The sequence below is a fragment of the Alternaria viburni genome (assembly GCF_023758015.1).
Source record: "Alternaria viburni strain BMP 2772 chromosome Unknown scaffold_19, whole genome shotgun sequence".
In the NCBI taxonomy this organism is placed as follows: Eukaryota; Fungi; Ascomycota; class Dothideomycetes; order Pleosporales; family Pleosporaceae; genus Alternaria; species Alternaria viburni.
In genome coordinates, this window is record NW_026055788.1 from 490131 (window position 1) to 514661 (window position 24531).

The 24531-nt window shown below is 54.6% G+C and overlaps 8 protein-coding genes across 8 annotated transcripts; 6 read left to right on the forward strand and 2 right to left on the reverse strand.

The window, feature by feature from the left end:
* Positions 1-302: 302 nt before the first annotated feature.
* J4E79_008288 (uncharacterized protein) lies at positions 303-2658 on the forward strand (the record flags this gene model as incomplete). The annotated part of the gene is made up of 5 exons (XM_049357147.1): positions 303-774; positions 831-1562; positions 1611-1750; positions 1800-2393; positions 2449-2658. The coding sequence occupies 5 exons, from the start codon at positions 303-305 to the stop codon at positions 2656-2658; spliced, it is 2148 nt and encodes a 715-aa protein (XP_049208511.1).
* Positions 2659-4719: 2061 nt separating this feature from the next.
* J4E79_008289 (uncharacterized protein) lies at positions 4720-6756 on the reverse strand (the record flags this gene model as incomplete). The annotated part of the gene is made up of 3 exons (XM_049357148.1): positions 4720-6436; positions 6482-6648; positions 6736-6756. 3 exons carry the CDS (start codon positions 6754-6756, stop codon positions 4720-4722), a joined length of 1905 nt encoding a protein of 634 aa, XP_049208512.1.
* Positions 6757-7176: 420 nt separating this feature from the next.
* J4E79_008290 (uncharacterized protein) lies at positions 7177-8700 on the forward strand (the record flags this gene model as incomplete). Its single annotated transcript, XM_049357149.1, has 1 exon — positions 7177-8700. The coding sequence occupies one exon, from the start codon at positions 7177-7179 to the stop codon at positions 8698-8700; it is 1524 nt and encodes a 507-aa protein (XP_049208513.1).
* A 470-nt stretch (positions 8701-9170) lies between these two features.
* Positions 9171-10919, reverse strand: ALG11 (asparagine-linked glycosylation protein; the record flags this gene model as incomplete). Its single annotated transcript, XM_049357150.1, has 3 exons — positions 9171-9367; positions 9424-10550; positions 10609-10919. 3 exons carry the CDS (start codon positions 10917-10919, stop codon positions 9171-9173), a joined length of 1635 nt encoding a protein of 544 aa, XP_049208514.1.
* Positions 10920-11145: 226 nt separating this feature from the next.
* On the forward strand, positions 11146-12156 carry J4E79_008292 (uncharacterized protein; the record flags this gene model as incomplete). The annotated part of the gene is made up of 1 exon (XM_049357151.1): positions 11146-12156. One exon carries the CDS (start codon positions 11146-11148, stop codon positions 12154-12156), a length of 1011 nt encoding a protein of 336 aa, XP_049208515.1.
* A 2045-nt stretch (positions 12157-14201) lies between these two features.
* Positions 14202-15059, forward strand: J4E79_008293 (uncharacterized protein; the record flags this gene model as incomplete). Its single annotated transcript, XM_049357152.1, has 1 exon — positions 14202-15059. The coding sequence occupies one exon, from the start codon at positions 14202-14204 to the stop codon at positions 15057-15059; it is 858 nt and encodes a 285-aa protein (XP_049208516.1).
* A 2436-nt stretch (positions 15060-17495) lies between these two features.
* Positions 17496-19086, forward strand: J4E79_008294 (uncharacterized protein; the record flags this gene model as incomplete). Its single annotated transcript, XM_049357153.1, has 4 exons — positions 17496-17523; positions 17716-18053; positions 18259-18303; positions 18358-19086. The coding sequence occupies 4 exons, from the start codon at positions 17496-17498 to the stop codon at positions 19084-19086; spliced, it is 1140 nt and encodes a 379-aa protein (XP_049208517.1).
* A 2878-nt stretch (positions 19087-21964) lies between these two features.
* On the forward strand, positions 21965-23175 carry J4E79_008295 (uncharacterized protein; the record flags this gene model as incomplete). The annotated part of the gene is made up of 2 exons (XM_049357154.1): positions 21965-22411; positions 22459-23175. 2 exons carry the CDS (start codon positions 21965-21967, stop codon positions 23173-23175), a joined length of 1164 nt encoding a protein of 387 aa, XP_049208518.1.
* Between the last annotated feature and the right edge of the window lie 1356 nt (positions 23176-24531).

Consider the following 24531-nt stretch of genomic DNA (forward strand, 5'->3'; position numbering starts at 1 on the left):
CGCTATAGCATGTACAGCAAAATATCAATAAATCAGTAAATCATATGTTTGCACTTGTCAGTAACCTACGTTTACAGTTGTCAAAAGTCAAGCAGGTGTGCCAAGGCATTGATAAGGCTGTGACGATCTGGTAGGGCATGGGACGGGCGTTAGTGGAGCCCGGTTCCTTGCACCGCCGCATCATAGCTCCATGTTATCATCGCGTGTAGCACCTCCAGTCTAAGCTGTGGCCCTGCATTCTGTCCATCGACGACGTGCAGCTTGGAAATAATTAGTCGGCTGCGCATCTTCTCCAGGCGACAATGTCTTTATTCGGTGACGATGACCCGCCGCAGCGCGCGAAGCAGTCGTCGTCGCTCTTCGATGACGATCCCAAGCCCGCGGGCAAGACGGGCAACAGCTTGTTCGCAGACGACCTCGACGCCAACGACTCGCCCTGGGGCTTCCCCACGCCCAAGAAAGCCGGACGCGAAGCTCTCGTCAAGTCGCTGCTGCCTGCCTCGGACGTGCCCGACTCGTACATTGACGCTTTCGACGCACTGCTAGATGCTGGCGACCGCGAAGGCAATGGGGTCAGCGTGGAGGGTGTTAAGAAGCTGCTGGCCGAGAGCGACATCCCCGGTCACGCGCAGTCCAAGATCCTCGAGATTGTGCTACCGTCCGGTGGCAGCGCCGAACTGGGCAGGAACGAGTTCAATGTTGTCTTCGCCCTGATTGGGTTGGCGCAAGAGCATGAGGACATCACCCTAGACAGCGTCGACGAGAGGAAAAGGAGTGAGTGTTAGCATTGTCGCGCATGCCGCGAAAGAACGACATTGACGCCCCGCCAGATCTTCCCGTCCCAACCGTGACGCTGCCGCAGTCCACCAAGGCCCGCGAACCATCACCTCCTCCCCAACAAGCCCAACCCCCGACTCCTCCCGCGCCGCAACGCCAGCCGTCTGCGCAGCAACCGTCTCCTGCAAGCAAGTCGAGCGCGCCTATGCGCAAGCAATCCTTCGGCGACCCAGAGGCGGATCCTTGGGGCAGCCCCGACCTGCACAGAGGCCACAGCCACGCGAGCTATACAAGCTCGCAACCGCACACCAACGGCTCGAGCTTACCCCCAACTGCACGAACGACGAGCCAATTTACAACACAATCGACCGCCGCTTCCTCCAACATCCCGCCGCCCGTCCAGCCAAGTTCTTTGAGCAGTGAAGGTGGCTGGGGCGGATACAATGGCGGAGCGAGCCAGCCATTCGCCGCCCCTGGCTTGGGTGAAGAAGGCTTTGGCGCACCCGCGGGAGGAGAGGGTGGCTCCAATGCGACACCAGAGTTGGGCAGATCCATTGGGCGACTGAATCCAGGCGGCAGTGGGAACGAAGAGGTCATTACCATTACTGCGCTCTCAGAGAAAGAGGGCATGTTCATGTTCCAGCACCGCAACTATGAAGTTGCCAGCTCGAAACGCACCACAAAGGTCGTCCGTCGATACAGCGATTTCGTCTGGCTGCTGGACTGTCTGCACAAGCGGTATCCCTTCAGACAATTGCCATTGTTGCCCCCGAAGAGGGTCGGTAGTAAGTACACATCCTGCTGTGGCCTTGATACGTATTGAGATTTCTTAGTCAACGGCAACCCAATAGCTGCAGATGCCACTTTCCTCGAGAAGCGAAGAAAGGGTCTTGCGCGCTTCACCAACGCGCTCGTACGGCATCCAGTGCTGAACCAGGAGCAGCTGGTAGTCATGTTCCTGACAGTACCTACGGTAGGTTCAATCTGTTTGGAGACTGCCTAGCATGTACTAATTGAAACAGGAACTCGCAGTATGGCGCAAACAAGCCAACCTATCCGTTCAGGAAGAATTTACCGGCAAACCCCTACCACCGGATCTCGAAGACTCCCTCCCGAAGACCCTCCCTGAGCTCTTTGACACCGTCCGATCTGGCATCCGGCGCAGCGCAGAAACCTACATCACCCTCTGCAGCATGATGGAGCGCCTCTCCCGCCGAAACGAAGGAATGGCAGCGGAATACGCACGTTTCTCCTCTGCTCTCAGCGGACTCACAGAGTCAAGTCAAGAAACATACGCCGTCGACACAAACGACGTGCCATTGCTGAACGAAGGTATGAACGCTACAGCGCGACACCTCGACTCCAGCAGACAATTGCTAGAAGACGAATCTAGAGGATGGGAAGAAGGTGTTCTCGAAGACCTGAAGAGACAGCGAGACACTCTAGTCAGTGTACGCGACATGTTCGACCGCCGAGACAAGTACGCCCGCGACAACATCCCCCAACTGGAAAAGCGCATCGCAAACAACGAAACCAAGCTCCACAACATCCGCCAGAAACCCGCCGAGCAGATCAAGCCCGGTGAGGCGGAGAAGGTGGAGGATGCCATTTTCAAGGTTAGTTTCCAATCCCCTTTATACAATGAGATCATCTTCTAACGCGTGATGCTAGGACAAGGAATCCATCGTCCAACAACACGCCCGCGGCGTCTTCATCCAGGAATGCATCCGCGACGAACTGCTCTTCTTCCAAAAGTCGCAATACCACGTTAGTAGACTGCATCAGGAGTGGGCACAGGAACGTGTCAAATATGCGGAGCTGCAGGCGGATAACTGGAGGGCGTTGAGTGAAGAGGTGGAGAGTATGCCCCAGGCGGAGTGAGCAATACGTATGTTTGCGGAATCAAGAGAAGGGGGAATAATGTCTCCTTGCCCATTTGTTCATGGCAATCAAGGGCGATGGATGAAAGGGCATGGCGGGCATGAATGGGTGGACGACAGATGCCCGTGTTCTCGTCCTTTTGAACAGTTGGTTGTCGGGTTGTCATGAGCCAAGGTTGTAATTTGTACATGTCTCTTACGTCTTGTTTTGTTGCTTTCGTTTGCGCGCATTTGATATCAAGAGGTCGACGTATATACCTGTGTATGAATGAGATTGGATGCTTCTGCCTTGTCCTCAATGTACATCTGCTGTTTGCTTGTGCTGGCGATATTGTATCATCTGCTACTTGACGGGTTCTGTGAGATGACAAGGAAGATGAACGCTTGCCCTGTCCATGACTGTGATATAGTAGGACTAAGACCAAAACCGGGCTGCCGATAGTGAAATGTTGTGTCGGGGTGACGTGTCCCAGGTCCCAGTTGTCGATGATAGCCTGCATCATGTGTCCTGACTTCGAAAGACGCCCCTCTGTTACATCAGTGCACCAATAACCCATTTCTTCACACCACGAGTAAGAACTGTATTGTGAATTCAGGATTGATTTCTCATTGCATGCAAGGCCGGGTATCCCCCATTGCCCGTAAACACAGTATGAGGAAATACGCCATGCAGAACCATCCCCACCCGACTACAAAGCCCACTCTCTCAGCTTGCTTTTCCTTTGTATCTCAGACCCATATCCGTCCTCTTGCTTGATCGTGTGGGGCGGTCGGGTCGAGGTAACATTGTTGTATCGTATCGTCAGGTAATCATCGTCACATGCGCCTTCTACTCCAGCCCTCGAAGCGAACGGTAGAGAAAATCTATCGGTGCTGTTGCGATGTGAGTATGCGTGCTTTTGTGCAAGTCTGTGTAAGGACGTACCTTGACGAAGCCAATGTCGGAGCTCTTCTCGCGGAAGCACTGACGGCAGATGTTGAGGCCGTACTTGCGGATCAGACCAGCGGGGTGGGTGCAGACGCGGCTGTGAGTACTGTGTTAGCCATCGCGTACTGGTATCCTGGCCCGTTGCATTAGGTGCATCCAATCCCTCCCCTCGCGCAGACCAACACGGTGCGCTCGCCCTGGCCCCAACCGCATATATAATCGGCGCCTCTTCCCCTCCCTCCATCTAGTGTATCGACATTTTGGATTCAAACGTACCACTCGCGGGAGCCCTTGCCGTAAGTCCTAGGGCGCGAATACCAGACCGACTCGTGAGACATGATGTGTGGTTGGAGGGTTTTGGACGGGGGATTGTCGCTTGCTTTCAAGTTAGCTAAATTTGTGCTTTTACGGCGGTTCCTGTGACGGCTGCACAAAAAGGGCTACTGACAGTATTGACTTGTTGTCGGCGGAGTTGAATCGGGCGTGCGTGGGCTTGTCGGTCACGATGCTCGACTGTCGAAATCGAATATTGTGTGGGGTGGTCTGTGCTGGCCGCTAACCGCCGGCGCCGCCGCGGGGGGCAGCGCCCTCTCAGAACTGATCGCGACGTTTCGCTGTGCCAAGAGATCGCCATAATCCACGGTTTTACCACCAAAGATACCGCATGCGGTAGTTTTACTAGTAAAAAGTGGGGTTTGGGAGCTGATTAGATCTGTGACCGCTAGATGCTGTATCGCCGGAGAGCGGCTGCTTGCTTCTGCACGTGCGCTTTTGTGCTCTTTGGGACAGAGCTTGGAGTCAAGAGCGTACGATAGGGACTGAAGCACTTTTACTTGTGTAATACTAGAAACCCTAGGATAAGTTCGGCAATGATATATACATGAAGAACCGAGAAGATACAATGATATTTGCACAGTGGTGTCTCCTTGCACATACCACGTCACAATCAGACTGCAATCCACCGCTACCGCAACATTCATACACAATCATATCGTACAGGTTTGAATTTCGACCTCGAAGCGCCGATCAAATGTCTACTCCCGACGGTGACCCAAGTTGACCACCAGCGTGCCACTCCTGCTCCTATTCACTGGTCAGTTTCGGTACGCCCTTCACTCTTGTTGGCTGAGCAACTTACTCTACTTTGTGAAACCGTATCTTTCCGCCATTATCCAAGGTGGTCGGGCTGTATGAGTCGGCCTTGAGGGGTGCCCTATATATAGGAGGAGAAGGCTCCACCCGTTTTCCCTCATCCAGTGACGACGACACTGTTTTGTGATATCTAATCTTCGCCCCGCTCTCAAGGCTCTTCGTCTTGTATTTGCTGGGGAGGGGTGCGCCTTCCTCTAACAAAGTTATCGCTGGGTTGTGGATACGGGGTGGATTTGATCGCTGATCTGTAGCTGGTGTGTCGTTGTTTGCAGCCGGCGTGCGCCCTTTTGTGAGACGCTGCTCTTCGGCTATGAGAAGCTCCATCTCTCGGTCAAGAGCCTCGATCTCTTCTTGCATGGCCCTCCGCTTTTCGCGATTCGCCTGCTGCCTTTTCCACTCATCGCTCTCTTCGCCTTTTCCGGCATTGAGACCAAGAGGTTGATCATAGGGATCGATGGGTGCGCCGAGCAGCCGGTTGGCTCTGTGCTTCTCCTCCTCTAGCATCGCTGCGAACTTCTTCCTGGTCTCCTCAAAATATGGTCTGTTCCAATAGTCCTTTCCATAATTTGCCCGCAAATCGCGATGAAGGTCACCTACGAGGTACAGACTACCTGTCAGGACGATCGGTCCTTCGGGTTCTCGAAGGTATTTTGCTGTACAAAGCGCTCGGAGCGGCCCGCCTTCTTCCACAGCTAGCCCTGTGATGGTGGGCTCGATCGATTTTGCTATAGCGAGGAGTCGTTTTGGATGCATTGGTTTCACCCAAGGCATACCATCCACCGGACCAAAGGATGTAGTGACGACATTGTCTCCTCGGTGTAGTATGTTTCTCAGGAACTTATGTGCATCTTTCCCATCGGTCATTGCAAGTACCCATGTGATAGGCCATCCCCTGCGTGGCCTTTGAACACCAGGAACCTTCTTCCTTACCCGCAAATTCCGTCCGACGTGGCCACTCAGCAGTGTGGCAGCGTCGGCGTTATGAGCTCCATCTACCAGGATAAACTCTCCTTTTTGACCAACTCCAGTCGTGCCATCCGTGCTTGGCACACCAAAGATAGGCGGTACTCGAACCGGCTCTAGTCGTCCTGGGTATGGAATGTTCCTTGCGCCGTGCAAGGTTTGTTGCATCACAAACGGTTTCATCTCTTTGCCGAGACTCTCCATTGCTGCCACCGTAGCTCTCGCTGCAAGGACAATATTTTCTCGTTGATCGGTCGGTTTTGGTGGCCGGTCTTCGTTGGCAAACAGCATCTTCGAAAAGCCCGGGGGGTCATATTCCAAACGAGGTCCTGCCCCAATGTTACGAGCATGTTCCTCAATGACCTCTACGACGTTTCCCTCATTTTTAGGATTGACAAGGTAGGGCACATCCGGCCTGAGGATGCCAGCTTTGTGGAGTGCGATCTCTTCTAAGGTATCACCTAAAAAGCCTTCGTGGTCTCGCGCTATCTTTGCAATGACTGACACCGCTTGGTTGTTCAATATATTGGTAGCGTCGAGCTTTCCGCCCATGCCCACTTCAACGATGCCAATGTCTATTTTGGCTTCGTTGAAGATGTGGAAAGCAGTGGCGGTCAATATTTCGAAATTTGAAGCACTGATGCCATCTCTTATACTCAGGTCCAGATAGTGCTTCTCGATCTTGCGAAAGAGGGTCTCTTCCACGGGCTTATGGTTGATGCTTATACAGTCCCATCTGGAAAAGTTAGATGAGAAATAGCTCACGTGACAGCGTGCGTACCTGTCTATGAGATGTGGAGATGTGAATTTGCCAATTGTGAGTCGCTTGGAAAGGAGCCTCGAGGCATAGTGGCAAATGGATCCTTTGCCGTTCGTGCCAGCGACATGTATCGATTTCCACGGAAAGTGGACATTCTTCAGAAGCAGACTGATCCGTTCCAAGCCAGGCTGGATCATGGCCACGAGACGAGTAGTTTACAGTAGCATAGGCACCAATGGGCCCAGGCAGACGCGGAATGTTCTGAAACGATGTACCTGCAGGTTAAGTTGACTCATTGGGGCGAGTGGACCAAAAAGCTGCGGACAGGTGCGACCTTGCTGCATTGGGTAACTGAGGCTTGGCGATCGCGGTCGCGCCTGGCGAAGACGAAGGGTCGTTTGCTGTGGGAACATGGAACTGCGATACACACTGAAGTGAAGCTGAGACAAGCTATCCAGAGGTGATAATCTAGACTAAAGACGTTTGCTATATGAATGTTGGGAGACAAGTGCCAGCGCTGTCATCCCACTTGAAGTTCTGCGCCTCTCCCCGGACCCTTCAGCCTCACTGTCCTGGTTTAGGCGGCTGCGACGTGCGCCGCTCTGCCGCCCTAGTTCCTTCTCCGACCCATCCCATTAGCATCATCCGGCGCGTCACCATCAACACCGCACCTCACCCATCTTTTTTGGAACGAAGCAGATCACACATTTGGCGCCATGGGTATCCCGATCGGATGGAACATTAATCGCGAAGAAGACGCGAAGAAAGACGCACTGAGGGCTGACATTGCCGGCTCACGCTCACCCATCCGCCGCCGCGTCAGACCCAACAGGTCACCGCGCCCTCACAGCGCCCTCGACACGGATTTCCTCATCTCCGGTCCGCATATTGAATGGATTCCTCGCTCGTCCCATCGCGCGCGTCTGGCACCGCCACCCGTCCCCGAAGTGTCGAGGACCGAATACCGCAGCAACGAGCCTTCGAGACACCCACCTACTCTACAACGCGACGAGAGCAGCGTGCGCCGATCGCGCAATCGCCTCGATGGCTACATGCGCGCGTATGAGACCCGCGCGACTCCCGACCATGACCGCCCCTTGCCCGCTTTCACCCCGGGATTTGCGCCAGCGGCAGCGTCGCGAACGCCCGAAACGGAAGCACAACGCGATGCGCAAGACCCATTTTCACGCCTGCGCGAATACAGATCATACCGTCGCACTACCAGACGATCAACGCGTTCTCAGAGCCCCCGTGCTGACCGATCGACGCGAGGCGATAGTGTGAATGCGCCCGAGGAGAGCCACGAGACAGGCGAGAACCACGCTGTAGCATTTCCTCCGCTGCGTAGAATGGGTCGCCGCACCATTGCTGACGGACCGCTACCTGCCAGCTCTCTGCGCGAGTCCTGGAGTCCAGCTGGTGCGCTGGATGGCTTAGGCGACCGGAATCGCAGCGTCAGTCCCTTTGAAGATCAGTTGCAATGGGACAGCTTCCTCACCACCGTCGTGGACGACCCCGTCGCACCAAGTGCGGGGTCATCATTCGCATCAGCCGCAGCCGCAGCCTCATTCACAAATTCGCATCCCAGCTCACGAGCAGGAAGTGCCAACTCGGCCGCATCGTCGCATACCCACCTTACAGTGCCATCACGACGTCCTTCCCCTCCACAAAACGAGCAATTCATGCGGGCATGCGATACCTCGGAGGACGACTCAGCCTCCGACACCGAAGAAGAAGAGATGGACGTACGCGGCAGCATACGCCGTCGTACCGGCACAGAGGCCCGCAGGAACCGCTTGAACATTTCAGACTCGACCGCCCCTCGCCGAAGAATGCGCCCATCGTACTTCTCCAGCGAACCTCCTGCGCGCGATACCGAACGCTACGGACTCCGCGTAATCGACCGATCCCGCGACGCCAGCGAGGTCGTTCACAGCTTCTACAACTCCGGCATCTGGCGGGACGCCGAGACGGAAGCGCCGCAGAGACCGCAAATCCCCCAGCTCGATGGACCAGCAGAGGAATCCGTGAGCGCCAATGACTACGAGGGTATGCCTCCACTCATACCCGCGGAGTCGCCGCAACCGCCACCACTCGACCAGGAGCTCCGTGATGCGCGGTCGTTGCTGGAGCGTCTCGCGCGCAGGGAAGATGTCAGTGACGACTTTTGGGCATCAGTTGGCTTAACGCGGTCTTTTGCTGACCCCGTCGAGCGCTTCCAGGAACTTGAGCGATTTTGATTTGGCTTGTTACTTCTGCATTCTTAGGTTGGCTTGGCTGGTCCCGCCACTTTGATCCTTCCTCTTCTGCTGCTGTCATGCTGTTTGCGCTGTATTCATTCACCGATTGGCATTTTGCCGCTTAATGCTCGTCTTACGAAAAGTTATGGCAGTAAGGACGACGACCAGTTTGGATCGGTCGGATCGAACTTGCGTCAACGATCCCTGGATATGCATACGCATATCCGCTTGAAGATATTTACATAGCTAGCTATAATTCCCTGAAGGAGGGATAAAATAAAAAAGCTCAGTCAGCATACATGCGAATCACTCATCACTTCTACCCGCGTACTCCGTGATATACAGATTGCAAGAAGTTGAATTCATATCGGATGCTAGACTCCTAAGTGGTATGCAACCGCCCCAACGCTCACGTGTGGTATCGAAAATTCCCAGTATAACGCCATGCTCCCAGTCTTGTGAATCGCTCCCTATTTTGCTGTGCGCTCGATTTGCAGGGCAACGAGCTTCTCCGTGTTCTTCAGCCACCTCTCCGCAAACACTTGATCGGTAAAGCGTTCCGCTGACCGGCGAGCCCGCTGTCGCATGTCCAGCGTGTCTTCGGGGGAAAGTGTGAGGGCTTTGCGGAAACCGTCGGCGTATTGCTCTGCGGTTGTAGCATGGAAGCCTGGTTGGAGGTTAGTAGTGTTCTGGATATGGTATTACGAAGTGCTTTGGACTTACCGGTAGGTTTTCCGTCGACCTCAATCACGATATCTAGCTTGGGCCCACCGGAGTTGTTGACTACAGAGATCATGCCAGCGGCCTGGTATTCCACTACTCCGATTCCGAAATGCTCGTTCCACATGGCGTTCACTCCTACACTGGCTTTGCGCATCCACTCGAGCATCTGCGGCCACGGCGCGTCGCAGATGAACTCGACGTTGTCCTTGATGTGCAGCTCGTGTGCTAGAAGCCTTAGCTCGTAGACGCGCTTCGCATCGTCGTGCGAGTTCCGTACTGAACCTATCAGAACGAGCTTCGGGGTATCGTTGGGGTACGCTGGGAGGTCGGGTTTGGAGTGCAGGAAGGATGCAAAGGCCTCGAGGATCAGTCGGTGGTTCTTTTCTGGTCGGAACTGCGCGATGTAGAGGAGGTAGGGGCCGCGGTCTTTCTCGCTAGACTCAGAGACTGGAACGGCTTCTATGACTTCTTCGACTGCGACGGGCGGGAAGACGACGTCGATGTCGGTTGCCTTGCTTCGTTTGATACGATATGGTTCCCAGAGAGACTTGATGTGGCTTTGCGTCCATGTAGAGTTGGTCATTACTACGTCAATGGTGCTGCCGACTTTGCTGTATAACTTCGCAAAGAGTTGCCAGTACTTCTTCTTTGCTATGCCTCGATATCCTGCGCCTGTTCCTGCATTTATGCCCTGGCCTCCAACCTGTAGCGAATCTAGCATGTCGGTGGAAATAGTCGGATAGTGTACGTATGCGCCGGTCGGCACGGTCGGGAAGAGGAAGGACGATAGGCCGAGGGCGAAGGCGTAACCCATGGTGTCGATGAAGATGTCGGGCACGAGAAGACTGAAGGCATCATAGGCGAGGATGAGAGAGCCGAGAGATTGGCCCAGTAGTGTGAATCGCGGCCATGTGCTTGCGAGTACCCAGTCGCGGGTTGTGAGGTAGAGGAAGTGAACGGTCGGGGGATATAGCTGGATGTTGAAGCGGTCTTTGACACGCTTCAATATGGCGGCTTTGTCGACGTCGTGGTCGCCCGTATAAACTATGCAAGTAGCTTTTGGCCAGCGCTTCTGGTTTGCTCGGATCGCAGCCCAAAGGACTCGTTCGCCGCCGCCTCCTGCATTGCTATGAGAACAACCTGTCAGCGAAGATATCCCAATCCTCCAGAGCATGCCATCCATACCAGAAAGGGTGGAAGAAGCCCACTATGCCGTCCCATTCGCTATCCACCGGTCCAGCCTTCACTGCACTGCCAGGAGGTGTATTCCCGACCTGTTCCCAGTCATCGTCCTCTTTCTTCTTGTTCTTTTGCTGCGCCTCAAATGTCTTGGTCTCGCTTGCTACCCTAGCCAGTAGTAACTCTCGTCGTGTACGGGAGGATCGTCGGAGATGTTGTCCCACTATTTCCGCAGCGAAGCGCAGGGTCTTGGGAAGAAAGACGGTAGCCAAGAGTGCGGGTAGCAGTAGCGAGAGGAAGATGGGTAAGAGACCCATCGTGGAACAACGCCGGGCAGAGGCACAGTGGGGAGAGGCAGACAGCGAAGACTCATTCAGCCATGGGCAAATGTTTGGGCAAAGCGACAGCTGTTCAGGTGGGATGACATCGGTTCGTTCCTGGCGCCGGCCCAAGAGCGTGGGACCCTGACGCGCTAGTGGGAGCCTCTTCCTCTCGGGAATCGGACATTTTGATATCCAGCTGCAACACCAAAACTACGGCAAGATGCTGTCGTCGCGCCTCCTGCGGCAGCCAGCATGCCAATTGCTCCCGAGAACCTCCACCACGTCTACATCTTCAATATGCCGACCATCGGCTCGCGCCTTCCACGCTTCGACCCCGCGACAGGATCCCCTCGTCGATGCCATCCTGTACCTTCCCCACGAGCTGATGTCGCTCGTCCACACCGCCGTACCATGGTATGCCGCCATACCAATCACCGCCTTCATCACCCGCGGTCTTCTTGTCACGACATTCGGGACTCGGTCGCGCGCTCTTATGGCCCGATACATTGGTCTCCAACCGCTCCGAGAAGCACTTGCTTACAAGAAACGTGACGAGGTATTGAAGCGCGGCGGTTTCAGAACAATAAAACAGGGCGTCGTAACTGCGAGCAAAGAGATAAAGGAAGTCACGTCGGCGATTGACAAGAGATGGAAAGTCAGCTTGAGTGGCCAAATCATGTGGACGTTTGGGCAACTACCTATATTCATCGCCATGGCCGAGGTCATACGGCAGAAATGCGGCGCTCATGATGGTCTGGTAGGCATGGTGGTCGCAGCCGTCAAAGGCGAAGGCACAACGATGACGAACGAGCTTGGGGAAACCGTTGCGCGTGTAACACCTTCTGCATATTTTGAGCCTTCGCTGGCAACAGAGGGGGTACTCTGGTTCCAGGATCTACTTGTGCCAGATCCTACAGGTGCCCTCCCATTCATTGCATCAGCCATCATGTTCGCAAACATCTACACCTCGAAGAATAGTGTCGAAAGCACTAAAAATCGGAGGTGGCCCGGTATACTTCGAAGGACTTTACTCTGGGTGGCTCTATTGATCGGCCCTATGTGTCAGCATCTACCTGCCGCACTGATGCTATACTGGTCATCGAGTACAGCCTCTGTCATGCTATGGAATCTCTGGCTGGACAGAAAGTACCCAGCGCCACGAGGATTCACAGCGTGTAAGAGGCCGCTCATCATGCCGCCACCGCCAGTTTCGAAAGGGCGGAAAGTGTGAGGTCTCGCCAGTGTTGTACACTGCCATGAGCCTTGAACTATCATCGAAACACTTCACTGCCACAGATGAATCTTGAGAGAGCATCTGCGTGAGAAGACAGGCGGCGCAGGAAACGTCTGAAGTAGTAGCTTACAATGGAGCCACTCGCATCTTGTTGCCTCGACCTTTTCAGTGTGTCTTGGAGGCTGTGGTCACTATCAGCAGGTCCGGGTATACGGTTTCTCACCACAGATGCTCGCAGTATCCTCTTTACGGAGTAGACTGCCTGTAGGTCCCGGTCTTTGACCGTCAGCTTACTGCCTCTGAGAAATGGAAGGTCAGCATGATAGTTGCAGAGATGGAAGAACACAGCTTTTCCTACCTAACTCGGAGACACGACAAAACACAAACCAACCGATCTATGAACGCCAGAACAAACACCCAGGCTGTATCTGAACAAGTCTCAACCCCCGGTTTCTACTCAACAACAAATTCGCCAGTCTTGGTCTCGGCATCTACGTGAGTTCATTTGATGTGAGTACGATATTGAGCATATCGGCATACTTCGGCATACTGGGGCATGATTGTACGCTAGATTGAGGGGTTGTGCGTATAGTAATCACCTAGAACTCTGCGACCACCCTAAGTGGGGGATGGCCTATGTACAGAAAAGTTTGTGGTTTTGCATGTTTCGAATCAGACAATACGCAGGAAGGCGCCGTGTCGCATCTGCTTGTCACGCCGTAACAGAATCCTGCAAATTGTTTGGGAGTACATTGTTTCAACCAAAAGCCAAGAAATCAAGCTTTGCGCAGTCATGAATTCCGCAGTGCAAATGATCAAGGGGGTGTTCAGCTAACTGCTCTTCAACATCTCGAAAATGCGCTAGCGGTTTAGTATGACCTGGCACAGGGGCCAAGGATCTAAGATATACCTGCTTACTCCAAGACGAGCTGAGGTCGTAAAACCCTCAAAGCATCCATCGTATGATGCGCCAGCTGATAAGTGATAGGAATGCAAGAGCGTTGGTGATGCACCTGTACCTGTTGGTCGTGACTTGGGGCCCAGGTGTTTCGAGATGACATGATGTTCACCGTAGAACATAATAACGGCATCACTGCTGCAGATGTTCAGAAGTGGTCCAGAGGACCAACATACGCCCCCTCCCGAGAGTCGACTGTTCTGGAATTCACTGCCAGTTTGATCTCGATCTGAATCGAGCCACGTGAACGTCCTCCAGGGTTACTAACCGGAACATACCGAGCCCGCTCGTTGCCAAGTCGCATGCCCATGGTAAGCGAAGTGGAAGCTGCTGGAAGGACAAAGCAGACGGCGATGACCATATGCTGAATAGATCCAGGTGCTGAGGGAAGTATTACCGGATGTCACCGCCTGGAATTGATTGGGTATAGTGCATCAGCTCGCTGGCTGTGATTCGATGTGGGAGGGTTGTCCGGCTAGAATTTCTTCCCCGCGTCGAACTTCGCAGAGCACCTGCATCGACGTCACGGCACTCTGCAACATGGGAACGACAGCTGCGTCTCACACCGTGAGGAGGCGGGCATCGCGTACTACAACTGTACTGGATAGACCATTCTAGACTCGCAACCCTGGCGCAGATCGTATGATAAAACTGGGCGCTGCGAGATTACCAGCAGTTTGGCCATTCAAGTGGCGGTTATCATGGCTGCAAGAAGGCCATGAAAAAGTCTTGTCACCGGGGTCTGGTTGGAGCTGAGTTTTGGTGTGACAAGTGGTCCAGCGGGTTGCTTCTCCGCCGTCTTCGCTGCGCGCCCGAGCTCGGAATCTTCTAGGCGCAGCGCAATCAAGCCTACCGCAGTCTCTGGGAGCTGGCAAAAGCCGGTGTGTTGCCTGTTGATCGTTCGATATTCTGCTTCAACCCGATCACCGGCACCATCACTAGCCAGGATACCAAGGTAGGGCTGATGACAGAGTGACGACAGGACGAATAGCCCTTGAATATATACTGCCAGGAGACTTCGCCGAACCTGAGTGACTAGGAATAAACGCCCTCCCACACAACTCCGCGGCAGCCAGACACCAAGATGGACTTCTCTAATCTGCCTGCCTTCCCTATGGCCGCGAATAACCCAATGTACTCTCCCAACAGCGATGCCTTCCCATCACCAGACGAAATCGACGCTTACCTCACGGAGTCATATCCCGCACTTTCCGACTATGGTTTCAATACCTACGACAGCAGGAGCGGCCAGTGCTTCAACCGATCCATCACGCCAGGGGCTCGAGATGTCAACTGGAGTGCACCGGTACCCAACAGCTACGTCAGCACACCATCACTTGTCAGTGCAGCGAGCGCAGGCGGTGAAGCTCCTCTGAACACATGGCCGAATTACAGCTCAACGCCCTTGAGCTGCCCAGCCGATTTTCAACACGCCTACACTGCAACCGACTTCCCCAACGGCTATCCGTCCAACCCCTCTCCCTTACCGACGCCGCCCACTGGCCACGGCAGCCCAATATCCCTATCGCCCACCGCACCCCACGGCATCTCTCCTGAGGACACCTCACTCAAGCCGCCTGCTCCACGTAAACGAGGCCGACCTCGCATCCACCGCCCCGCCTCTGAGCCCTCCGCGACTACTACCGCCAAAATTGCCCGGACGCAATGCATGCCCCACACCGAAGTCGAGCGCAAGTACCGCGAAAAGCTCAATGCAGAGCTAGAGCGACTACGTCGGGCTGTCCCCATGTTACCGCAGAGTGATGCCACGGATACGGGCGCAGTGAAGCCTAGTAAGAGCATGGTGCTGGCAGTGGCCATCGACTACATTAAAGAGTTGGAGAGGCAACGAGATGCAGCCGTCGAAGAGGTAGAGCGACTAGGAGGCAAGATGAGGTTTGGAAGGGCGGGGGTTAGGAAAAGGGAGGATGGGGATGCTTGAGCGGTGGCGTGATACTTTTGTAGTAACGCCGAGTGGTCATAACGGCGTCATGACAGGCACTGGGGATCGCACGATGGGCGACCATGACTCTCAAAGGTCGACTTTGGCTTCTCACGTCTTTCTTCGAATTACGGCCTTCGCATATGAGCTCAGTCTCGTACTTTGGGTATACATAATGTTTGGAGTTCACGGTATTTTACAAGGTGGGGAGGGATGGTTGCAGAGCGTGGCTGGTACACGCTGCATGGTACACAACATCTTGGGCACGATGCAGCGGAATTGCGTACCGCCACTTAACATTCGGATACACGATTAGATACCCAGGTTATTATTAGTTTAGGGGGGTTGCGTCTTATTGCGCAGGGTTGCGGGTAGAAGGCAGTGATACACTGCAAGAAGACAGTTCAATGTAATATATAGTTCAATTGTTTATTCTCCAGCTGCAGCAATGTATGCTCATGGGTGCAAAGAGACGGATTCAGACGGCAGGCACTCAATCGTATGTTACTCTGATCATAAGCCGTAGAGTTTACGTAGTGTTGGACGATAGAGACTGTAGCATGCAGTGTACATCTTCTCCGTCGCAGCATCAATCGTAACTGTAAAGCAAAGAGAGACAACCCACGGTATCTGATCGAATCACAACCTCTGTCTACCAGACTTCGTCGAACCGTCGCCTGGTTGTCTACTTTCAGCCATCATCACACTTCGCACGACTCTGGAGTTGATCGCCCATGGTAGGATGTATCACGCACATTCTCTACAAGAGGTTACTTGCTTGCGCTGATACGAATATGCACTACGTCCGCCATTCTGCAGGAGGAATGTTGCAATACGTGATATCAGTAAGTTCGTGGGAAGGTATGTAGTGCATCTTTGTGACGACGACTACTGTATTCCACACTACATATGCCTTAAGAATTCTTCGTGTACTGCTAGATACAAGAGGGAATACCGTGCTCTGATCGTACTTACCGTGAGACGAGCATGTCTTCTGGTATTCACACGCCACGAAACACTAAACCTTCCAGTGCGATGAGTAAGTGTTTGAGGGGAAATACGTTAGCTACAACCTTGAGAGAGACTAACGATAACACATCTGACCGATCAGTCACCATGCACATAAGCAAAGATGACACATACATCTCCTCCGCCTCATCCCGCTTCACCCATTCCTCCCTGCACCAGTACGTGTACCAATCGGTCTCCTTCCCTGAAAGCCTCCAAGATCCCTTCCAATACGCATCAAGCACCTCACCCACCCCAAGACACGCATGCCCAGAATAATACCTCCGAAATCTCACATCATTTCATAGTGCATGTAGACAGCGGCTCACGCAGCCATCTTGTGTCGTATCCGTATAGCACTCTCCGGTCTCAACAACAAGACCCAACACGGACGGCTCACCTCATTGCAGGGAAGCCGTTTGTGGGAACGTAGAATACAGTGCAGCAAAGGGGTTTTGTTGGGATAGCTATACAAGGCAATCAAACGAGGATACTCCGCGATAGATGAAGAGCTGAAGCTAGCTCCATACAGCTGGGGTGCACAGATCACAGTCCCGAGGTCCCACGCTTCCATGACCGACAGGAGGGAAATGGTAAAGCGGCGCATCACCCTCCACACCGTCGCAAAAGAACAAGCGTCGTGGAAAGAATACCATGAAAAGTGGAGTGAGATGTCTGTCAAATCGTGGAGAAATATGTTTGATGTACAAAAGCGGATGAGCGTGGAAAGGTAGGTAAGCGGATGGATCTACACACGGGTTCCGTTCGTTCCAGCCCCTCTCCCCCATCGATCCTCCCCTCCCCGCGTACTTCCACTCCACCAATTCCACCAAACCATTTACGGAGACAGGACACTAGCGCGATATTGCGAAGCCACTTGCACCGACCTTGGGCGTTTTCACGCGGGCACCAGTCGTTCCATTCTCATACCACCCGACTGCCTGCATGCGTATCGATGGCGCTGGAGATAGCCGAGAGAGACGAGGCGGGGAATCTGGTGGCGCAGTATGTTACTTCTGCGGAAGGCAAGAGGGTTGATGTGATTGTATGTTTTGTGCACAATTCGTCTTATTTCGATATGAGTTCTTTGGTTTACTTGCGTTTAAAATCTCGGTGTCTGTACTGCAAGTCTGACTTCAGAGACGCGTTGGTGGAAGATGTGTGTACGGTCACTGACATAACATCTCCACCATTTTAGTACCCCAAAGAAGCAAAGAGCTATGCGCAACGCCTTCTTGATGTCTTTCTGCCAGCGGGATATCCGCAGAGTGTGACGGAGGATTATATCCATTATCAGATCTATGTATGTTTCAGTGAGACCTTTCCTCTTCTGATGCACGATGGTTGGAATATCAGGGACACAGGAAAGCTGATGGAGATGTGTTGATGTAGGACTCACTTCAAGCATTCTCATCGTCAATTGCGGGGATGTTGGCTTCGAGAGCTGTTCTGGAAGGTATGTTTCCATGTGCGGCATGGAGTATACTCAGCATGTTTCTCCCGTCCTTGGGTAGACCAGAGATCCTGCGTTGTCAACAAGGCTCTCAAGAGAAAGGACTGTACATCACAAGCACCTAGCATAGAGACACTCCATCACGATGACACCCAACAACCAATCTCTTCACCACCCATCTAACCACCCACCCAGGCGTCGGCGTCGGCGACTCAACCGCCTCCCCCACCTCCGCCCTCCTCCTCTCCGTACTCCAAGAGTCTACCGGCCGCATCGCTACGATCCTCTTCGCGCACCGTCTCGGCACAGCCCTCGAGCCTGAATGCAAAATGTACCGACTAGCCGCCGATGTCTTCAACGACACAGCCATGGTGCTCGACTGCCTATCGCCCGCCTTCCCCAAACCCATCCGCGTGGCTGTGCTGAGCTTCTCGAGCTGTCTGAGAGCCCTATGTGGGGTTTGTGCGGGAAGTGCGAAAGCGAGTTTGAGTGCGCATTTTGCAAAGAAGGGGAATTTGGGGGAGGTGAACGCTGTGAGTTTGCTGTTTTTCTTTTCGTCTTCACTATGACACAGCGAGCAGAAAAGCATTCGGATGTCTACAGGCACGTGTCTTACAATGGGTGTTAAGGCCATGTGCTATCATGCCCAATACACAGATCTGCATAGATAGCTTACGACTTATGCTGTGGGGCACAGTGTAGGTTAGGTACACATGACCGTTACTGACTAATGCTTAGAAAGACTCGAGCCAAGAGACAGTAATCTCTCTGATGGGTATGCTCGTAAGTACCGCCGAGCTTACACACTGCTGATGTGATGACTAATACGCCGGCTAGGCAGGCAGCCTGGTAGTATCCTACATCACCTCACCCTTTGCGACATGGAGCACACTCATCTTCCTGCTAGGAATACATTTAGCAACCAACTATGCCGCTGTGAGGGCCGTCAGCATCGCATCCCTCAACAGACAGCGCGCCAACATCCTGTTCAGCAACATGTTTCAGCACGGCGTCGTGCTGAGTCCGACCGAAGTGTCTAAGCGCGAGCGCATCTTCCACAGAGGTGACGTATTGCGCTGGTCCGACGACGAAGTGCTCGGCCAGTGTAAGATTGGCGTATCTCTCCAGGATATGCTAGGCCGAATTGGGGAAGAAAATAGGCAAACGGGCTCGCTCGCTCTGCGGACTATACAAATCTCCGAACTACTAACCGTCTTCGCTGGCGAGGCCTACATCATGTGTCCCGCTGCATCCGCATCTTATATCTCCATTGCACTGAAAGCAGAGTGTGGACCGACGGATCATCTCAAAGCATGGGCTCACGCACTGTTGTTTGCGAAGAGGGCCCGAGATGGGAATGGGCACTCGGGTGATCAGCCCAATGAAGCACTTCCTCCGGCCAAGGATCGCCTGAAGGCTGAGTTGAGGCAGACGTTGGAGGACGTCCGGGCGACGTTTGGAAAATATGGGGACGAGATGAGGGGGAAGGGATGGGATCTAGATGTCGCTGCGCTCGAGACGCAAGCCGGGACACGGTTGCAGATGGACATCCAGAAAGTGGGATGACGAGGTAGCATGGACCTCAACTGCCTTGTCAAGAGCCGTGAAACGAACGACGTGAAAAACACCAAGGGGATACCTAGACGGGCGTCTTGTTGGGGAGACAGGTAACCCGATCGAAGCACTCGCGTGTTGCAGGCTGTCGTGGGATCCAGGGCAAACGTAACCAACGTCGCTTGGTAACGACGTCAGCCGATTGACTCATCGGCAACGGCATAGGATCGGCACCAGCATGTACGGCTGGCCCTATGTTTGAAGCAGTTTGATAACCACCAGCATGTCTTTTACCTCTTTCCTTTTTCTGCTCGCACAGTGTGCCAGCGCAGACGCATCAGTGCATCGCTCAAACAGTGGTTACGGTCCACATCGGTCCGGTTTCATGTACACCTGGCGTCTCTTCGGCGGGCGGTCGCCGGTTCCGAAGCAATCAATGCTTGAGTCCAAGCTCAACACCACAATGTGGAGTGTGGACAGGCAATGCTGTGCAAAGAATGGAAACTAAGGCTAGATGCCATGAATCTCGTGATTGCTCGAAATCATGACACAGGGCCAACATGGCCTTGGTAGTGAGGATTCCTTCAACTCAACGTCGGGAAGCTGGTACCGAGGGCGTGGTCGTTGGGGCTCTAACAAGCAAAAAGGCGCACATTATGGACGCCACCATGCAAGGAGAGGACATGTCGTTCCGACATGACTGAGGCTCGAACAACAGAGACTCCGCCAAGGTCAGCGTGTAGTTTCAGCGATCGCGGTGCTCCGACGGAGCGTGGGATGCGGCTAAAAAACGAAACCCCACGAAGCGGTGAAGCGGGTGAATCACGACTACGCGAACAAAAAATGGCCCACTGGCTGCGTCATGCTGTGTTCCTGAGGCTCCGAGCTTTTTTTGTTGGCGGCTCAAAATTTTCGGTGCGGAATGAATTTGGGTGCGCGTCGGCGCGAGCTGAGTCGTTAGCCGGCTACTGGCGGTGCTGCAACGACACAGCAGTCCTTCTAGAAGCGCCACATTTGCATCTTCACGAAGCACGGCAGGGTCGGCGCTTGGAGAAAGCCCGAAGGCGCCCTCAACAGGTGGCAGCGCTACATCGAATGGGTGAGCGATTTCCGAGGTGAAGGCTTCGAGGGTGGAGTGTTACAGGCGTTTCGCTGGACATGCAGGAGGTTGACGGAGATCCTGGATCGACGCGCAGGGCAGGAGTGGAAGCACTAGGCAGGTTCGGGTAAATTTCTAGAAGGATGAAATCGTTCTAGAAGATTTCTTCGGTGGCACGGTGAAAGAAAGTGCGATGGGGCAGGGATTGGGGGTGGGTGGCCTGATGGTAGCGCTGGTGGAACGTCAGCATTCCCTCGTTTGAGACAGCGAGACGCTGGCGGGATAGCTGGCGGGATAGCAGGGCAGGATTGTATAGCCGGGTGGATAGAGCAGCGGGCACAAAAGAAAGAGCATGCGTGAGTATACACCTACAGTCGTTGGCACGGTGTACTCATGCACGGCGTGGGAGTGTTTGCTAAGAAGGGTGCTAGAAGGCTAGAGAGGCGCCGGCGCATCCCAAGTGGAGGGCGGTTGGCTGAGGGCGGGTTTGCGTCAGTAATGGGCGAGATTGGGGAGCACTTGGAGGACGAGTCTGACCCCAGGCGTAGGGCGAGGGCCAAGCGTGTGGCCGTGCGGGCGGGCGTGGTGTAAGACATCAGGAGCGTGATTGGCGAGGACGACTTGATCAAGTACCGTTGCGCGTGCACATCACGCGGCAGCAGGTGACACTGGGCATGGTGTAGTTCAATGTGGGCTGTACATGCTGTGACAAAGCAAGCAAGAGACATGGGCTTTGGTGCGATCGATCTACTTTCCTTTGTTGTGTAGGCAGAGTCATAGGGTGGATTAGTGGGCTCCGCCGTCGTTTGCGGCGTGCTGGGAGGTGCTCAGGCTGCGCATTCCACGTCCCTGGGACCTCCACTGTGCACTCGATTGCCATCCGTCTCGCAACTCGTACGGACTGGTAAGGAAAGGCGACGGAAACTGGAGAAGGGTGGTCTTTATCGTCTAAAAGGGCCGTTTGGGGCAGGCTACGCCCAGTCGGCTGCTAGAGAGGGCTGCGGCGACGCACAAGGCTGGGGGGCCAAGGTAATCTATGCACGCAGCTAGTGCCGGGCGTCGCAACCAGACGGGCATGGCTGGTGAGATGTCGAGCGACCGTGCTGGCTGTCTGCGGTGCGACCTCCCACGCCCTCGGAAAGCGACGCGTCGTTCGTCGGCGGCGCTGATGTCGCAGTGTGCAGTGTCGCAGTCTGTCACAGCAGACGGCCAGGTCGGGCAGGGCAGACGGCCATCAGCACCCATCGGCGTGGCAACACTGTACCGCAGGGGGCGGTTTCGGCCAGGATGATGATGCGGGCGTGCGTCTTCCAGAAGACATGGGCGGCCAATGCCCAGGTAGCGCGTGCCGCCGCTTTTACGGCAGCGAGCCCTCAGCCATGGGCCCTCGATCCTTCGTGATGGCCAAACCGCTGGTGGGCCCTGGCGTGTGCGTCCTGACTGAGCTTTCCGCCCAAGCATTGACCCAAGACTCCCTGACTCTCCACTGCCGCTTGCTCAAAACCACGCTGAGCCGCACCTGTCCATAGCCTGCTGTCCATAGCCACGTCCTGACGCATATCGGTCTCACCACACGCCTACCCACACCAACGTATATACCCACCCACCCCCCGATGCTGCCGCCGCCGGAGCGATAACTTCCCACCACCGCCCAAGACACTAGGTTCGCCCGAACCTCGTGCCGCCAACGCCAAGCTGGCGCAACAACTGCAACTCTGTTCCTGTGAAGGCTTCGACGAGCAGAGCAGGAAGGACGCCCGCCGTGTTTACAAGCAGTTCTGGCGCAGCGTCATGGTCACACGCAAATCCGGAAGCCACGCCCTGTCCATCCGCACCGACTCGACCGCCTCGTCCTCGCCCACGCCCTCGCTGCAAGACTTTGATGCCCGCGACGTCAAGATGGCCCTGTCCGACTGCCAGCCCGCCCCGCTGACCGTCTCGATACCCAAGAACATCCCCAGCCCGCAATGCCGGAAACCAAACCTGCAGGAGATCCTCAGCAACACCGCCCCGCCGCCCTACACCCTCACCTCCTTCATGGCCTTCCTGTCACAGAACCACTGCCTCGAGAACCTCGAATTCACCATGGACGCCTCCCGCTACCGCAAGCACTACTCCAAGATGGTCAACCGCCATCCGGGCAGCCCCATCTCGCCATTGTCCGAAGAGTGCGGCTACGTGCTGATGCTCTGGCGTCGATTGATTGACGCCTACATCCGCGAGTCCGGCCCACGAGAAGTACGTTCTTTCAATCCTACCCACCCAACCTCCACTAACAGCCGCAGGTCAACCTTCCCGCCGAAGTCCGCGACACTCTACTAAGCCTCTCCGACTCATACGTCCCGCCCCACCCATCGGCATTAGACAGTGCCGTGGCCAAGATCAACGAGCTCATGGAGGAGAGCGTACTGGTCTCGTTCCTCAACTCTGTCAGCCCTCAGAGCGCTCACCCCGCCAGCCACGAGAGCTACGCTGGTAGCAACATCTCGCGCTCATCGACCCGCAGCTACGAGGAGCGGAGTATGCTCTCCCGCTCGTCACAGCCGCCCGTGCCTGCCCACCAACGAGCATCGGCACCGTCGTCACTGACGTCTGGCTTCATGGCCTCGAGACCCTTCTCACACTCTCGGTTCCACTCCCAGCCCACCTCTTCCGGTCAAGCACACACCCGTGTTACATCTGGCTACACTAGTGGTAGCGATGCATTGACCGATGACTCTGGCAGCGCCAGTAGCCCATCGGGCATGAGCGACCCGCTTACACCCCCTGGCACACCGCCCATGAGCGACTACCCCATGGCCGACTTCCATCAAGCCTACTACGACACTGGCTCGAATAGCGGCACACCCAGCCCTCGCAACAGCCGAGGAGAGCACAATGGCCTCGCCAGCGCTACCCGGGATAGCTGGAAGCGAGTAAGCAGCAAGCTCTGGCCCAAGAAGAAGAGCGGCGGCCAGCTCCGAGACGACGAACCAGGCGTTGTCGAGGGTGGTCTGTTCTAAGCTACCCACTCACCTCTTACATTCTCCACCATCACACCGACATTCCGTCATTCAAAAGCGACACGATTACGAAGATGCAATCAGAGCGATTTGCATCACCTTGACCTTGCATACTGGGTTGCATAAACACCGGCGTACCTGATTTCCCACCCCGAGTTCACGGGCATGCGAAGGCGCAACTGGCTCACACGACCCGGCGAGGTTGTTTTCGGCATTTCCACTTCCTTCTCAACTTCAAACTACTAGACATTTTGCGAAACGGCGTTGCGAAACTTGGCGGCCACACTTCCTATATCCACTTGTAGTGGCTAGGCCCAGGCGTTACATTTGACGTTTCCATCTATCAAGAGCATATCACGAATGACCTACTGGGCGGACGGTTTTGAACATTTTTTCTGTATCATTACGGCTACTTTTCATTTTGCCCCAAGCGGGCGTGCTTCGGATTTGTTTCCGAGGCGCATTGACTGTTCATAGGCATGGATGGGGTTCGGATTGGAGTAGATACCAAAGCGCATGAAGCGCTAGAATCACGACTGTTTACCATTGTTGGTCAACAACACACAAAAACTGTTTTAATGCCGTTCCCTTGCTGTGACGTTCTTACTCAATCAGGCAATGTCGGATACAGGTCGTCTACGCCATCGCCGTGGTACCTCCGACTCCCTTTCTGTACCAACATATCGGAACTCCACTGCCTCCACATCAACAAATCGCATCTTACACAGCGCCCACCAACCTGATGCCTTGCATCGGGGGCTCTTTCGTCCGGGACAGCATGTAGATCTTCTCATGCGCATAGGCTACGCAAGGAATCGCCGAACGCAAAGTAAAGGGATATCCTCAATCAATCCCTTTCGCCGTATAACCGGGACGCCCATCGGTGGTCATATGGGACACACCGATAATAGCAGTCTCCTTTCCACTCCTTGAACACCGACTCCGCGGTATCCCTTGGATCCTTTCCGCCCCTACTTCTCTCCGCTGGGCTGGAGACGGTCGCCGAGGACCCGGGCGAATGAGCTGCTGGATTGGGAAAGCCCTTCTTTCTATCGTGTACTTTCAGCTACGCCATTGATGTGCTACCCATGGCCACGGGTTGGGTAAGGGATGCGGTGCCCGAGGTGCTCGGTGCGAGGGCAATCACCGAAGGAAGATGCGTGACGTGTGAAGCGTAGACCAATGTGTTGGGTGGTGAACTTGAAATTGGGGTGGAAGGATGAGTAGGCGGAGACTTTGTCATGGCAGTTGTCCCATCACGGGGTGGCGTCTCAGGCCACGTGCTGTGAGTCGGTCGATAGTTGCCACATTTCAGGCGTGCACGATACTATTCAGATGGCTCTTGCTATTTTCTCA